Raw genomic sequence first — 16,959 nt, 5'->3', positions numbered from 1 at the left:
TCATGTTAATGTAGGCTGTGCTGAAGCCAGCAATTCCTGTTACAGTCTCCCTCAGTAATGCACACTCCTAGGAAAAGGTGAGTTACAGGAGAGTTTCTAGGTCTTGTCTGGCTTGTCATCTGCTGATCCCCTGCTATGCTGTTTGTTTGCCCTTTTCAGAAAGGGCAGCAGCAGCAGCTACCATCTGCCTATGGCTTGAAATGGTTTGTGTGCTGCTGGCTGGTACATGTCAACATCTTGTGGCAGTGCTTACTGAAGGTGAAAGCTGTTGGGTTGATGGTTGCCTCTCTTTGTGGAGTACCATTGGTCATGGAATTTTTTGGACTTCATCTTTGTTTAGCATCTATAGTAATATAACTACATTTTGCATTTGTTTTGTGAAAGGGCATAGTGCTAAATGGATGATTTTTGTTCATAACCATAGCTTTTGAAATATGCTTATGTGCATTCTATAGGTTACTACCTAGGCTTGTTTTCGAAAGTGAGTTAATTTCTTTTATTTTCTTTTGTATTTAATAATTGATACATAGTCTATATCTACTGTTACTTTGATATTATCTTTTAATAATGTGTGAACACAGGCATTTGGTAGCATTAATGAGGAGGTATAGTTTAATTGTCTCATAAATAGTATTTCCAACAAAATAAAGAACTGTCTTCAACAAAGGAAAACATCTCTTGTTCTTTCTTCAAAGAAATCCTTGAAGTGGTTATTTCCACATACAATTGCAGACTTCCTTAATTTCCAGGAATCCTAGATCCTATTGATAGAAGAAATTGTTTGGTTTGTGTTTTGCTTGTTTATAATTTTTCTTTAGTGCTTACTGTCACTGCTGAGTACATTAAAAATCCTTATTGCCTAGTCTTAAAGCATAAAGTCTGATCTGTACTTAGACTGCTGCCTTTTTATGTTTCAGTGCAAAGACTTGTCCTTTTCTTACTGTCTTTCCTAGAACTATTTATAAAAAATACCTTATTATGAATAAATACTTATTATTATTTTTTGAAAGTCATTACTATTCTTGGTGGTGTGTTGGTTTTTTTGTTTGTTTGTTTGGTTTGGCTTAGTTTGGGTTTTTTTCCTACTGATGGCGAAGTTGCCTCTCTCCTTTTGTAATATAAGAGAGCAGGGCCTACCCTGGTGGTCTAAGCCCCATTGTTTCAAGCACACTGTAAATCTGAAGCTAAACTTTTTTGATTTCTTTCCCAAAGAGCTGACTGCTTTCTTGAGAACGTTATGAGTACTTCCAAGAACAGAGTTGATGCATACTGTCCTGTGTGAAATAAGTGACTGGATTACATAAATTGATACTCCTAGTCTGCCAAGGAGCAAATACCTTCCCTCATTCCTGCTGTCATGTCTATACAGTCTTCACTGGCTGGCAGCAGAGGAGGCTGAAGTTTGGCTCTTGTAGGCCCTGGAAACATGCTGTGTGTGCATTAATATTTCTATCAAAGAATACCTGACAAAACATTTTTGAGAGCAAGTTAAATATACTTCATGTGTGCATACGCAGTAACTAATATGTAAAGTATGAGTTACTTAAATTCCAGTATGTTTCTAGCTTATGGATGTTAAAAAAAATAGAGAATAAAAAATCCCAAACTCAAAACAACATCCCCACCCCAGACGTTCTAAGAAGGCATACCCAGTTTTCCTCTGACATTCCAAACATTCCATTGAATGTACCAGTATGTATGTTATAGTATTGAAGTGGTGTTCAGACAGAAGCTACATTTTTTTTCTTTCTTCCTTTAGAAGATGTACTATAGGGACCTATGATAATCTCATTCAATTCTTATAAAAAAGAAATATCTGCATGCCTTGATGGGAAATGGTGATGTTACTGTTTACTTCCTTAGCATGTTATAGTCTCGAGCAGTGCTGCTGTGTAGCAGAAACTTGGCACTTGGTGCTTTTTGGCATGTGGTTTCTGCTGTAAACTGAAGCTTTTGTAGGTAGATCTGTGTGTACCGTTACTTTTACTGGGGTAACTAAGATAAGTACTGACCTTTGCTGTAACAATTTTTGGAACAGGATACCACATTTAAGTCAGTTATTTTTATCCCAAAAACCTCCCTTACCTTTTATTTCTCATGGTGCAAGTGACTAGCGCTGCCCCCATACAATTCCCCTCCCTTGCTTCTCAGAGGAGTACTGCTTCCCATGTTCTTTCACTTGCCTGGCAGAGGCAAGGCTGACAATCTGACATGCCCCTCTCTGGAAAATGTTTTGCTCTGATTCAGCCTTCAGTTAAGCTACTGGTGAATACCATTCAGGGCTTAACAACTTGATTCAATCAGTACTCTAAGCTACAGACATAATCAGTTATGCAAAGTATGTGTTCTGCCTTCCTTTTGTTTGCTTAAGTATCACCTTTATGGTCTGTGCACAGGTGTATATGTACCAGCCGACTCCCTCTCACAGGTGTGAAGTACTGCTCTGTGAGCTTTGAAGATTTTTCTGGGATTTTTTGTTCAAGCCTGATGTAGGTTTATAGTACTAATATTCTTGACCTAACTAGGTGGTGGAGTCATCATCAATCTGTCATTTTGATGTTATCGCTGAGAAATTAGAATAGAAATCTGATGTAAAGAACTTTTTTGAGAAAGAGGTGCCAACTTAATTTTGAAACTTATCCCACTGGATAAATTTCAGATAAATTTGGCTTTTGTCAGGAAGACCGATTTGTTTGTTTGTTTGTTTGTTTGTTTTAGTATTTTATGTTATTCTAAGTTTAACTGTTAAATATATAATTTTAATAGACATAGTAAGATATATATGTATAATTAAGGGAGAAGTTGAGTGTTAAAAATAAATGATCACTATTGACTCCCTGTATCTGTAGTGTTCACCATTAGACAGCACCTGGGCTTAAGGTTTTCCATTATGGAATTTAATTGCAAAAGATTGGAAAGATTTCTTTGTTCATCCTATCTGTCTAATAATAATAATAATGGGAGTTCTTTCTTTGTTATTGGGGTAAGAATTAAGACCAAAATATCATTGCCAAATTTTCTGTAAAACTGCCTGCTTTAAATTTGGGAACAGAGTAGTGGGTAGGATGGCAGGTTGAGACAGACTGTAGCAAGTTAGAAATCACTTGGACTTTTGTTTTCAACAAGAATGAATTCAAATAAATAACAGGAATTTAATATCTCAGATTCTGTTCCGTAATAAATAATGTCAATTTTTGAGAGTCTTTCCTTAACACTTGAAGATGTTTAATAATTAAAATGCTTTTATGTATTATGCACCAGTGGACTTAATGTACTGCTGGTGTTTCTCTGGGACAAAAGTAAGCTAAGTGAAGACAAAAGGTGAGACATTTCAAATCCCTAGTTCAGTCTAGCTCTAAGAATAATATTAAAGTATGGCTAGTAAGGAATGTTGTCTTCTATTTAGACCTCAGACACATTTTTAGACTCTTGGTTATTCTTCCTCTGATGTTTATGGAAGCAGTTTGATTTTAATGGAAATCTGAATTCATTTGAAATGAGATTTGGTTAGCAGGGAAATGCACTCTATTTTTAAAATATTTCTCTTTGTTGAACTAATTTCTAAAATTTTAAGTAAATGTAACGAATGTATTGTATATGGAACGTAATCAAGGAAAACAGTTTCTAATGTCTTCCATATTTCTCACAGGTTGTGAAGATGAGAAAAGATGTGAAGAAGGCCAGAGTCCTCACTATTCGCAGACTAACCAGACACATCGGGAAATTAAAATCGAAAAAGTCAGTTTTAATTAATAGTGGATTTTTGTGGTTTATAAATAAGGCACTATTTTAATTGTTTTCACAAAAAATTGAAAAATGGGAGAAAAATGTACTACATTTAAAACTTAAGGCACTAAAACACATATTTGTCTTATTTTAACTTAATTTTAGACTAAAAATACAAACTAAAAGGAGTTTCATAAAGCAGAATTGGGATTACTTTTTTAATGGGATTTAGTGTACTGGAAGGTAATCTGAATCACTCACAGAACCTTTTACAGCACATCTCAAAGTGTCAGATTTCATGTTTTAGATTATTCTGCTGTTGAATTTAAATTGCACCAAATTTTCTCACTGTAGTTGTCTTCAGGATTGTGTAGAAAAAATACTTCATTTGCATAGATATACAGGTCATACTTAATTATTAGTAATTACTAATAATTAATTCTTATATGAACAGCTTAAACAATATATTGTAGATTATGTTTTTAAAGATTACTGGCCTGAAATACTTTAGCACATATCTTAGAGATGGTGTGAGATACATATCCTACTGTGTTCATAGTGTAAATTGAGGATACTCTCACAATTTTAGCAAGTTGTCCGAAATAAGAAGCAAATCCAATGAACTTCCATATTTAAATATTACAGATCTTAAAATGGAATTGTATTTGAGACACCGCTGTCACCCATTCTTGATATGAATTGTGGTTTTGTATTTTCTGATACAGTAATTTTTGTTTTTCACATTGTTCTGCTAAATCCTCAGTGTTTCCTCTATTGTTCAGTACAGCAAAAGCTTTAGGCTATGTTCAACTCTTTGCTAAAATGTTCGCTTGCCAATAAGGGATTGTGTTTATGCACCATCTCCTGATTTTTGAGGAAACGAAGTTACTAAACTGAGATTTTTTTAAAAATAATTATAGACTTCACTTGCAGGGGTTCAGAAGACTTGAAATTAAAGAACCAAAAACGAGTTGAAAGATTAATAGAAGAAATCCATGCCATGAAGGTAATGCAATGTTTAGATAATTCAATATTAGAGACAACTATTTTAAGTCTGTTTTCTGAGACTGCATTACTGAAACTTTAAGTGTTTTCAGAAAAAGCTTGAACATTAATACAGCTAGCAAATTGTGAGTATTTGCATTTGTCAGGTGTTAAACAATTTGAGTCTTAAGCATTCCAGGCCAAACATGAATTTGCTTAGCAGTGTGTGGCGTTCGAAGTTTTTACTGTAAAAGCACAGAATTTGAAGTTCTTGTGCCACTCAGGAGTATGGGGGAGGTATTTTGTGTGTCTGACTTGGTGAGGTTGAGGACAGGGCTGGGTAACTGATGATTTTTGTAGTAGGCCAGCTTTAGGAAGTTGGTAGGTCTGTCTTCTAGTATGGCCTTTTTGCGTGGAATTTTTATATCCTGAAATACTAGTCTTTTTTGTAAATCTTTGTATCTGTACTAACTACTGTCATTTTCTTCTAGCAGTATTGTGTTCTTTCTTGCTAATGGTTCCATCTTCTGTAACCTGGCTTTCGGTTAACGCCTTGCTGTAAAATTGTCTTAAGTCAGAGTGGAAACAAATGCACTTTTTTGCTTTTTTTTTTTCTCCTGGCATGTGTTTCCTACAGTATTGCATATTTTCTTTTAAAATGGATAGAAAACATTCATCCTACTGTTGTAGAATCTTTAATCTTTAAAAGTTTTTGTAAGAGTAATGGGAATTGCTTGAACTTCAGTGTAGTCAGCCTAGGAGCAGTTCTTCATGCTTCTCAATAAAAGGCAGAGGCACGGGTGGTTCAGCTTCCACCATGGTGTGGGCCACATACCACTTGTAGACAATTTCAGGGAAGGAAGAAGGGGTAGAACTTAGTTATTCAGCCATCCTTCAGTGGAGCAGTCCACATCCTTGCTTTGGTGCAGGTGTCTTTCTATCCATGGTGATGCATTCTTTGACAGTAATGCAGGAAGCGTGGGGCTTTGAGTGGCAGATATATCCACGTGTGCATGGGTCAGACATGGATGTGTGAGGAGTCAGGCACTATTGGAAACACAAAAGTTTGCTGCTTGTGCTCTCAACAGCACATTCTACTTTGCCAGCAGCAGTTCATGGCTGTTCTGGACAACACATGCCTTACTAGGGAGTATTATTTTTGTTAAAAAACTGCATATTAGTTCAGTGGCTATCTAAAATTATGTTAAGGTTGAAGTAAAAGCTCTCCCAAGTAGGGAACACAATCTAAAGATCACTTGACATAATGGAGAAAAAGGTGGTGTGGATAAACAGTGCCCAAACCTGAATGAAACAGGAAATCCACCAAAGGTGAAAGCAAGAACAGACAGCCTGTGATGAATATAGAAGACACTGTGGTGATGATGTGCAGAGATGATATTAGTAAATACAAAATTCTGATGGATTTTCAATTAGTGAGGAAAGTGAAGCCCTGCAGGAATGGATTCTGTATGTACACTGCCGCAGAAGTAAGGCTAAAGGAAAATAAGAGTCCACAGCTCAGTGTGGAGCTATGGAAAAGGTGAGCTATTTAATAATGGGTTTTCTTAAATTTATGAATAAGAATGAGGAAGGAATGCCTCATCAGGAGCCTACATGTCTCCTCAATGTACCCATTTTATTTGAATATTCCTACTTACAGCCTTTTTTGATCCTCAAAATTAGCGTGGGATCTTGTACTATACAGTTTTAATTTGAAGGAAGAAAATAGCTGACAGCCATTCTTACTGTTTTATTACATTATGATAGCAGAAGTTCTTTGGCTTTTCTAATATAGTGAGATACTGTCGTGGATTATATAAAGAAAATGGGCTGCATGTCTTAAAAATAAAAGTCAGTAAAAACATCATCAGCTTCATTTTAAAAACTTTATTGTTGATAAGATACTTAAGTAGAAGCAGTTATTCTGGTTCTTTTCTTATGCATTAGATTCCTTGTTACAAAGTCAAAACAGATCACAAAGGCGGCTTTTTGTTGGATTTGAGACATCTTAAGAAAAATATTGGAGTATTTTCTAAGTGCAGGTTGTCAACTGACTTAAAAATATGGCTTGCAGATGAAGCTTTTTCTAATGGAGTCGTGCATAAGAATTTTACTCTCTCATTTTTTGTAAGGATGCAGAATAAGACATTTTCATTTTTTGAAAAAATAAGACTTGCAGATGAGACTTCATCTCTTTTCTGAATTCTGTGTATTTTCATTGTTTATTTTAAAAAGAGGCAACCTTTGCAATAATATTTAAAAAAAGCAACTCGTATGCCTTTATGTGAAGATGAGTGACAGCAAAAAAACCACTTACTATTAATCAAAATAATGACAGAAATGTCAGCTTGTTTCTGCACTCATTTTGAAAATGTTTATGTATATTCAAAATAGATTTTGTTTTGTACTCTTTTTGTACTTTTGACTTCTTTCATGATCCCAACATGCATTTCACTTTACTTAACCAATTTGGGCCTTTTCTTAAATGTCTCCATAATTCATGAGAACCTGAAAAAAGAACATTTCTGTAGGTACTGCATACTTTTGCTTTGTATTTTGATGATCCTATGCTGAGGTATTGTAGTCATTGTGAGATCTCTGAGACAATTCTAATTAACTTCTTGCTGTATACTAGCTGGTCTTTGTACTTAATTTATTCTGGAGAAGCGAAGAATAATATCTGCAATCAACAGTGAATCTTCTTAGTATGGTGGATAAATACTAAACTGTCTAAATATCCTTAATCAACTGTTCTTTTTTGTCCTCTTTCTTCTGAAGAAATTTTCCATAGAAGTGAGATCTTTCGAAGGGTTTGTAGTGGGAGGGTGGAAAGAAATTGGAGATTACTCTAAATATCTTTATAGTCACTTGGAAATGAATTAATTCAGAATGGCAACTGCTATGACTATTCCAACTTATGATTTTGTGTGTAAAATCATATTTCCCCCATAGCTACTTCCTGCTTAAAAAAAATAAATTAAGTCTGTTGGGAACGTAGTGCTAATGTAAATATGACTTCAGTGCTGGACAGATGTATTGGCACTTGTATTTAGGTGAGGATTTAGTGAACATATAGATCAATAGTAAGAGGTAGAATAACGGTGCCTTTAGGAGATGAAAGTCATGCCTTGCAAATCAGTGGGAGGTCGTTGAAGGAGTAAATACATAATACATATTGTTGGTTTAGTCTTTATATTGTTTCATATTATGAAAAAAAGCCATTGTCCAGCTTTCACCAAAGCCTCTAGTGGTTTTTATGTGGTTTTAGTTTGTTTTTTTTTTTTATTGTTCCTGAATATGAATTTTCTCCTTTTAGTCATAGAGTTAAACATAGCAGGCGAAAGAGAAGAATAAATGCTTGGCTTTTGTAGTGTTGGAAAGCTAACAGTGGAGTTTTGCGCAGATCAGTGCTGGAAATGATTCAGAAAAAGTGAGTGAGTGACAGAGCTTGATGATTCCAGAATTTTGAGGTAATGAAGATACTAATACTTAAGACACTGCAGAACTGATCAGCTGGGCAGCTAAATGACTGAAGGAATTCAATGGTAGTAAATGCTAAGTAGTACTTGTGGTGGTGTTGAGAATTACATTTCCAGTACTTCATTTTTACTGGATTGAAAGAAATTGGCTTTTGGCAATACCACTAGGAGGTGGATATCAGAGTAACCATACATATCTATGAAAATACTAGATTGCTCTTCCTTGTCTTCAGACGGAAGACAGACTGTTCCTATTAAAATTGTTTTACTGTATACTGCATAAATCGTCTTTGTGTATGGAAAAGCAACCAAATAAACTAGTAAAAGTACAAAGAAGGTGTCAAGATTGATCATATATGGCACAGCATCTAGATAAGGTGTAACAAAATCAGAGGAGGATTCTACAGGATATAAGGTGAACTACTGATGCTGGAGTTCTACACAATTCATGTATTTGTCCTGGATAGATTTGTGTACCAGTGTTTTTCTGAGGTAGTTTTAACAGCCTGTTTTAAAATCTGCATGTATTACAATCAAAACTTTTTTTTGTGTTTTATTACGATCTCTTATTTCCGCCTTTACTCCTTATCCTGGGCAAATCAGGTGACAGGTTTCTCTTGCTGAAGTTTCAAGATCTATAGGAAAGGACAAAAACTAATTCATTTTTTCCTGTGGAACTTGAAGAAAGGACTGCAGGAGGAGTAATTCTCCTGGAGACAGTGCATACTGGGAAAAGGAATGAAAACAAGAAGTTCTTTTTTTCCTGCACGGTGTCTAATCTTTGAACTCTTATGCCCTCTGGAAGCAGACAAAGAGGTTGTGCATACGGGGTCTGTGTATTCACGTGCTTCTGCTTCACACTGCATCTCTCCTGGTTCTTCTGTCCCCACTATTTGTTTTGGTTTCCGTCTCAGATTTCAAACCCGACCGTAGCGGGTGGAGGATTATTACACGGATCACACCCATTTGTCAGTCACTATCTTGTTGTTGGGGAATGCTGTGAGCATCTAGTGTGGCCTTTCGCTGGCTGCCTTGGTGGCGCCTCGCAGGCGCTCGCCGCTGCCGGGCGGGAGTGCGGGTGCCGCACCAGGGGAACCTGCGCCCTCTCTTGGACGGTGGTGCTGCCTGCCTGCCTGCCTTCCTGCCTGCCTTCCTGCCTGCCTTCCTGCCTGCCTTCCTTCCTGCCTGCCTTCCTGCCTGCCTTCCTGCCTGCCTTCCTGCCTGCCTTCCTGCCTGCCTTCCTGCCTGCCTTCCTGCCTGCCTTCCTGCCTGCCTTCCTGCCTGCCTTCCTGCCTGCCTGCCTTCCTGCCTGCCTTCCTGCCTGCCTTCCTGCCTGCCTTCCTGCCTGCCTTCCTTCCTGCCTTCCTTCCTGCCTGCCTTCCTGCCTGCCTTCCTGCCTGCCTTCCTGCCTGCCTTCCTGCCTGCCTTCCTGCCTGCCTTCCTGCCTGCCTTCCTGCCTGCCTTCCTGCCTGCCTTCCTGCCTGCCTTCCTGCCTGCCTTCCTGCCTGCCTTCCTGCCTGCCTGCCTGCCTGCCTGCCTGCCTGCCTGCCTGCCTGCCTGCCTGCCTTCCTGCCTGCCTTCCTGCCTGCCTTCCTGCCTGCCTTCCTGCCTGCCTTCCTGCCTGCCTGCCTGCCTGCCTGCCTGCCTGCCTGCCTGCCTGCCTTCCTGCCTGCCTTCCTGCCTGCCTTCCTGCCTGCCTTCCTGCCTGCCTTCCTGCCTGCCTTCCTGCCTGCCTTCCTGCCTGCCTTCCTGCCTGCCTTCCTGCCTGCCTTCCTGCCTGCCTTCCTGCCTGCCTTCCTGCCTGCCTTCCTGCCTGCCTTCCTGCCTGCCTTCCTGCCTGCCTTCCTGCCTGCCTTCCTGCCTGCCTTCCTGCCTGCCTGCCATGCTCACTACAGCCGCGCTGCTGGCAGCCGCTGCCGGCAGCTGCGCCAAATACCGCGGATAGTAATTCTAAACCCCCGGCACTTCCAGCCAGCCCAGGGCTGCTTAGAAATATGTTAACCCTCAAGTCGCATGTGGTTGTTATTTTAATGTTAGGAAAGCACTGTGGAACAAAGTGTGTCAGTAACATGAAAATGCAGATTGCGTTACAGTGCAAGGGAGCACTGACATTCAGAACTAAGGGATGTTTGAAGAAAAAGGAGTATTCAAATCATGATAATTTTGGCATCATGCTTGCTGTGCTTCTAAGCTTGTTTTACTTCTCTTTTTTGTCATTTTTATATGCTTGTAATTGTAGTTTACTTTCATGATACCTTCTACTTCTGAAATTGTCACAAGATTGCAGGCTTGCTAATTGCTTTCTGTATGCTGAGGTGAAAATAGTGACTGCTCTCTGAATGTAACTACTGAATCAGATGTGAACCTCCAAAATGAAACAATTCGTTTAATGTAATTGACAGAATAAAATGCCAAGTTCACAGTGTTCATCTCAGTAGACTGATGTAATTGCTGGCATTTGACTTGCATACCTCTTGAAATATTAAATTAGTTTATAAACGTGGCAGAAAAGAGTGGCTTATACTTGCCAAATAAAGTTTGGGTATTTTACAAGAGCTCAAACAATTAGCCATGTTAAGTGTTCTTTTGGGGAGTTGTTTTATTCATTTTGTTTTGTTATTAAAGAATGAATAAGTAGTCTTTCCCTCAGCTGCTTGTTCTGCTTTTAGAAGAGGTTATGCACCATAGAAGAATGAGGGCATTTAGCTTGAGGAAGGTTGTTTATAAGAATGTGGTGTCGATTGGTTAGATGGGTATTTTTGTAACTTTAATTTTCTAGAAAACAACAAACCCAGAAAACTATAAAATTTTGTATTGTGAAACTTATTAGATGAAAATTCACAGGTTGAAACTGAATTTCACTTGGATCTAAACTGAGACAGCAATACTGTAGACATTTAGTAATGTTTAAAACTGGTGCCAGCAAAAACCTGACACCAGTATAGTTTACAAAAAGAACAATTGCTAGACAAGTTCCCCTTTAAGTACATTCTTAAATTCCCAATGATTAACTGTGATTTTGGAGTTGGGGTTTTTTTTTGACTGGTTAGGAATAGTTAATTTGCATCAAAATCAACTGTCCTTCGTTCATCTAAAGTGAGGTGATTCCTAATCTTCTGATTTTCTTGGGAAGTTGTATTCTGGTAATTTCCTCTAGTGACATCTTTGGTTTTGTTATTTTAAAATATGAATTAAATTTTACCATTTTTTTCTTAATCTGTTTTGTGATATTTCTCTCCCAAGTTGTTATTAACCCAATAAAGTTGAAAATTAATGATTTCAAGAAAGATTACTTATTTATTTTGAGATATCTTATATTAAAATCAAAGATCAGTTGAAGCAACATAAAATTTAACACTAGTTTTGAAAATTTTAGGCAGTAGATAAAACATGCAGAGTCGTGAAGAATACATTAAATGTTTTTGGTGAATACATCAGGAAAATTAGAAACTGTAGAACCAATTCTTCATATGCTTTTCTTCCTCTTTGTAATACAGATCTTAGATAAGTTACTAATTAAAAACACTATAATTACTTTTGAACATCATAACAATCTTGAACCCAAGTGATACAGGGGAATGTATTTGAATTATAATTCACTTAACCTGTCTCTTCAATTAGAGAGAGAATGTCTTAATTTCTACTGGATATAACTTCTATTTTCAGTATAAGGTGATACAGAACCAAATCATCCAGTCAGGTCACTAGCAAAAGCTGTATTGGCTATACTGGTGAAACAAATAAAAAAAAATTGATGGAATAATTTTTCTTACTGTGCTCTTGCTTTGCTGTAGTTGTCTGTCCTTTATGACACAGGTATGTACAGTAAAACTTGACTTCCACAGAAAGCTACATTTCTACATACTTATATTTTTGGACATTTATCAGACTTGCTGCATTGACTTTAAGCTTTAGCAAAGGCTAACTTGTTGAAGTTATTTATTCAGAGAATATGTTGTTTCTGAATGTGTGCAAACTTCTGAAATAGTATTTATTCAAGTACTATTAGATTTCTATTTGAAATCTGCTAGTACATATATGTCTTTGATAAAGCTTTGGGAAGCTTCCACAATATGCAGAGCATTGTTAGTCGGAAAGACATTCCCACCCCCATTGTAATGTGGCATCTAATTTTCTTAGAATAAAGAGTACATTAGTAATAATGCTGATTTGTTTTGTTTATATTAATTTTGAGGGCACATGTGCCTCAACAGACAGTCTTTACTTTGTCACTATATTACATTGCATTAGATAAAAAGGTCTTCCCAAACACATGCACCCCACAGTGATTAGTTACTATCTTTTATGGTCTCTTACCACATGGTAGAGTCCTGTGTTTTTAAGAAGATTTACATGATAGCACCACGTAGATTTTGTGTTCTTCTGTAATTCGAAAAGCAAGAATTTATGCCAGTGAGTCACCAAAGAAATCCTGAATATAGCTCCCAAAAATAGATTATTTTATTTTTTCTATCTGAAAGGTGTAGGCTCTGGCATAAAGGTGCACAAACATTGAAAATCCTAGGTGTTGTCTTGCCAGGAAGAATGGCAAGTTGGACTGAATGAGGCAGAGAGATCTTTTTATCTTAGTGTGAGTAAATTAGGTAAAACTTGTCTTTTGTTTCTTTTCCTAAGAACTTTGTAGATGTTTCTGTCTTTCTCAAGTATTAAAAATTAATGGGTTTAATGGCATTTTATTTAAATCCAGCATTAACTGTGTCTTAGTAGGCACAGCAAGGCCCTTCCCTATGTGGTATGAGTGGATTGTGGTAACAGAGGGGAGCTGAATTGCTGAAGTTTCCCAGCACATCCTCTGCCCTGAGCCCCCAGTGTGGTTCACCCAAGAACTCCAAGAACAAGTCCCCATTTCAGCTGCATGGGCCAGCGAGTCAGCTGACGCTTTCAGGATGGGTGAGTGCAGGTTTTTTCCCCAGTGACAGTTAAAAAAAACTAACACAAAAGTTTTTAGCATGGAGATGCATAGGTATTTACTAGATTCATTACAGATTATAGTATTCTTAACAAGTGACTTGGCAGTCTTCATAATTTTCTGGACATCAGTCAGCTTCAGACCTATGACACAGATGGCCCTAACAGCACCATCCTGGACTTCTGTCAAATCAATCTCTCAAGAGACTGTTACTGGCCCCCCCCTGGATTCTCACCTGTGGATTGAAAACCTCAGTCCTCAGGAGGAAACTCCTGATAAATAGGTAGTGCTTTCACATCCACAGATGTGCCTGCTGCAAAAGGAGGCAATGGTAGGTCTTTTGAGAATAGCTTTAGAAATGCAATGAATGCAACATCTTAATGATTATCCAATCTGGTTTTTTGCACCAAGTAAAATAAATTGAGCAATTGCACCATTTGGGCATTCTCACGTTGTCATTCAGCTGGAAGGATAAATTTTTACTGGGAACTGTCACAGTCAGCAAAGCAGGAAATCATTAAAACAAAAGTGAGTTCTTAGGAGAAAAATGCTTTACTGTAGAAGGTGCAGTTGCGAACAAGTAGCAAGTGCAGTGTTCTGAGTTTACCTATCATCAGAGTACAGTTAGGGAAATTTGGGGCAAATCAAGAGGCCTCTCTGGAAGGATTTTATGTAATTTACAGGTGATGGATAAAGATGAGAGTGACCTGGATTGCCTGGATTCCATTGAGGAAAAAACTAAAGCCAAATGGAAGATGAAATTTCCAGGGCTAAGGCGACAGACTCTTTGTCTGGGATCAGACTTCTCTTCTTCTGTGCGATACTACCAAGAAAGATACTGCCTCCCATTTTATTCCTGTTTTAAAAGTTGTAGTTAAAAAATGAGAGCAAATACAAAAGATGCTTAGAGACCTTACATATCTTTAAACTTTTATTCTGTAGATGAAGTTCAGGATATCTAATTACTCAGAAGAGAGATTGAGAGGTGTTTTCCTAATAGTTTATAAACACTGGCAGTAAGTCAAGCATCTACTTGAAAATGCTTAGCTTTGTCTGTGATAAAATTACATAGACATATAGGGATTTTATAATAAAGCAGGTAAGTCAGTGTAGCACTGATTTGTTTAATAAACTTGCTTACAAGCTTAAGCCACACTTAACTAGACTATGTCATATTTTACTTACCAGATCAATTTTTTTTTATTCTGTTTATTAATTTTATCTAAATTCTTATTCTGGTAGTACTTTTCATCTTGGTTGTACATCTAGTAAAATGGGGACTTTGGGAGATAGAGGTTTGGGATTTATTTATTTTCTTTTTTTATATAGGCAGAATGCCTTTTACTTTGGTGTGGTGGTCCACTAATGTGACTTAAAATGGAAATACTTGTGTGTGTATTTAGGTCACAGCTACTGACAAGGGATTTGGATTCATAAACTGCTAGGGGAAGAAGGTATTCTTTTTCTTCATAATCAGTTTGATAATAATCAGTTACAGCACTGCATTTCTGGAAAACATGCCTTCCTAACATAAAAAAAAATTCTGCTTTTATAATGGATTTAATTCCTTTTTGGAAGCTGGATAAGCTTTCAGATGAGACATTGCTGATTTATTTCACTACTTTGAAGATATCCCATTTTTGTGTATTTTCACAATGGTAATACTTACCCATAAGTCTAAGACTACTTTTGTTCTGAATAACTAAAATACTGAACTTCTAAAGGCTTAGGGGAGCAAATTGGTTATGAAAAGAAGACATATGGGGATTAAATTGTAGGTGAAAAAAAAGCCTAAAAAGTGTTCTGTAATTTCTTCTTTTATAGCTTTCTCCTCACTAGGCAACCTAGAAAAATGACATAAAGTAGCAAAATCAGACTGAATGCTCTGGAAACTTTGTGAGGAAGTAGTCTCAAACACAGGTTTAAGAGTAAAGATATGGTTGTGTTTTAAAAGCTGAAAGTGTATTAAATGGGCAGCAAACTATAGCTGAGATTTCACCAGAAATATGACTTTTGGTAAGGGTGTTCTATTTCTATATACCTTGATTATATTACTTATTTTTTGTAGAAGTTTCAGCATTTTATGATGAAAATTGTCTTTTCATATGGAAGGGTCTAAAACTTGCACAGCTAAGAAAATGTAAAAAAATAATGAGAAGTAATGGATTTTATGATAAAGGTAAACAAAAAATACTAGTCAAAACAAAATTGAAATTGTGTCTTCTTAGTAGTCCGAGGACTCTTAAATTGCTTCCACAGGCCACTGGCAGCCTGGGGTTTTTTCCTGAGTTATCTAAAACTGCCTGAGACAGCATAGCTGGGAATACAATGAAAAATCTTGCATTTCTGAGATGTGTTGAAGCCTCGTTTGACAGCAAGTTTTTTTGCTTTTGCTGTCTTCCAGAGACTATTGAATAAATTACATTTCCATGCCTTTTAGGTTAGAGCCTCTATCTTACTCAGTATCACTTGGATAAAGTGTCATCTGAGCAGCCACAATCAATATAAGCATAAAGTTTTATTTTCACATACCGTTTAAACTTGACGTACTTCTCTTCAACATAGTCTTGTCTTTCTGTGTAAGGCAGTTAGGCAGTTATGGTCTATTAAAAAAAAAAAAAATCTCCCAACATGGCCATTCTAAGTTTCTTTAAGTACTGGGGTGAGCTCGCTGCCTCCATACTCTGTTCAGAGATGATTGCCTGCCCCACAACTACCCCTTCTATGCCCCAGTGCTTACTTTTCCCAGCCCTGGCCAGCCTTTGCCCCTCCATAGTTACTTTTTCCGCAAATTTGGTGTTTCACTGTAACTTTGTATGCAATGTTGGCTTCATGTGCTATTAATAGTTCAGTTACCTTAGTAACCTTGCAAGATGTCCACCCCTGAAGTCTGCCCTGTATTCCACCTTTTCATGGAGCTTGTCTGGTTTTTGTGTAACTCTGCTGTGGTGGTCTGTACAGCCACTGTGCAGCTTCTTGCATTGTCTGTCACATCCAGCAGTTTTCTTATGTCCAGTAGTTTTTCACACCCTGTTTATTTATCTTAATATCAGGCCAAGGCCTGGTCATCTGCCTGCAGCCAGGATCCAAGTGGCTGACAGGTCAGTTCTCCTGACAGTGCTCCACTCCCCACTGGAACAGCTGCCTGGGCAGTGAATGACTGGAGGAGCATCAGTCCCCAACACTGTTGGAGAAATTGAGTCAGGCTGGTCCTACTGCTGCCACCCATGCCTTTGCCACCTCTTCCCAGTGTCATCTTGATATTTTTGTTCTTTTCTTACCTGTTTGTAATTTCACCTCTTTGTCCCCTGCCTGCAAGTGCTTTGTCCCCTGCCTGTAAGGACTAGGTGCCAGCTGCTGAGGGTATGGGGCAAGCAGCAGGAATCGGGGCAGGAGGGTAGGTGCCCCAAGCCTGTGGTGTCAGCAGCAGTGGGTGGGGGTCTCAGCTCCAGGCACAGGGGCAGTAACAGCATAGACACTCAAGGAGGACAGGCAGTGTGTGTCCTGTCTGCATCTGCAGGTGAGACTGGGGTGACTGAGGCTCTTGGCACATCTGGACTGGGCTGCTGGTCACAGCCTGTGCCTGTGCTAATGCTGATGGGACAGGCTGACTGTCTAATATTCATGTGCTTTGACCCCACGTGTGTGTCTCTTGGGCATGTGCAGTTCACTAGCAAACCTCAAATTGGGGTAGCAGTGTGTGGGAGAGGGACTTTTACAAGGGCATGTAGTGATAGGACATGGGGTAATAGGTTTAAACTGAAATGGGTTAGGATTGGATAGTAATAAATTCCTTACTGTGAGGGTGGTGAGGTGCTGGCACATTACCCAAAGCTGTGG

At 38.1% G+C, this 16,959-nt stretch overlaps 1 protein-coding gene across 1 annotated transcript in view; it reads left to right on the top strand.

The window, feature by feature from the left end:
* The window catches only part of SRFBP1 (serum response factor binding protein 1), a 61,419-nt gene that overhangs the window by 18,001 nt on the left and 26,459 nt on the right, over nucleotides 1–16,959 (top strand). The window contains exons 2-3 of the mRNA XM_066569008.1: nucleotides 3,650–3,738; nucleotides 4,660–4,732. Coding sequence (XP_066425105.1) covers nucleotides 3,650–3,738; nucleotides 4,660–4,732 — 162 coding nt within the window. The remainder of the gene's footprint in view (nucleotides 1–3,649; nucleotides 3,739–4,659; nucleotides 4,733–16,959) is intronic.

This window comes from Molothrus aeneus, chromosome Z (genome assembly GCF_037042795.1).
Source record: "Molothrus aeneus isolate 106 chromosome Z, BPBGC_Maene_1.0, whole genome shotgun sequence".
NCBI classification, from domain to species: domain Eukaryota; kingdom Metazoa; phylum Chordata; class Aves; order Passeriformes; family Icteridae; genus Molothrus; species Molothrus aeneus.
This window is presented reverse-complemented; position numbering and strand designations above follow the sequence as displayed.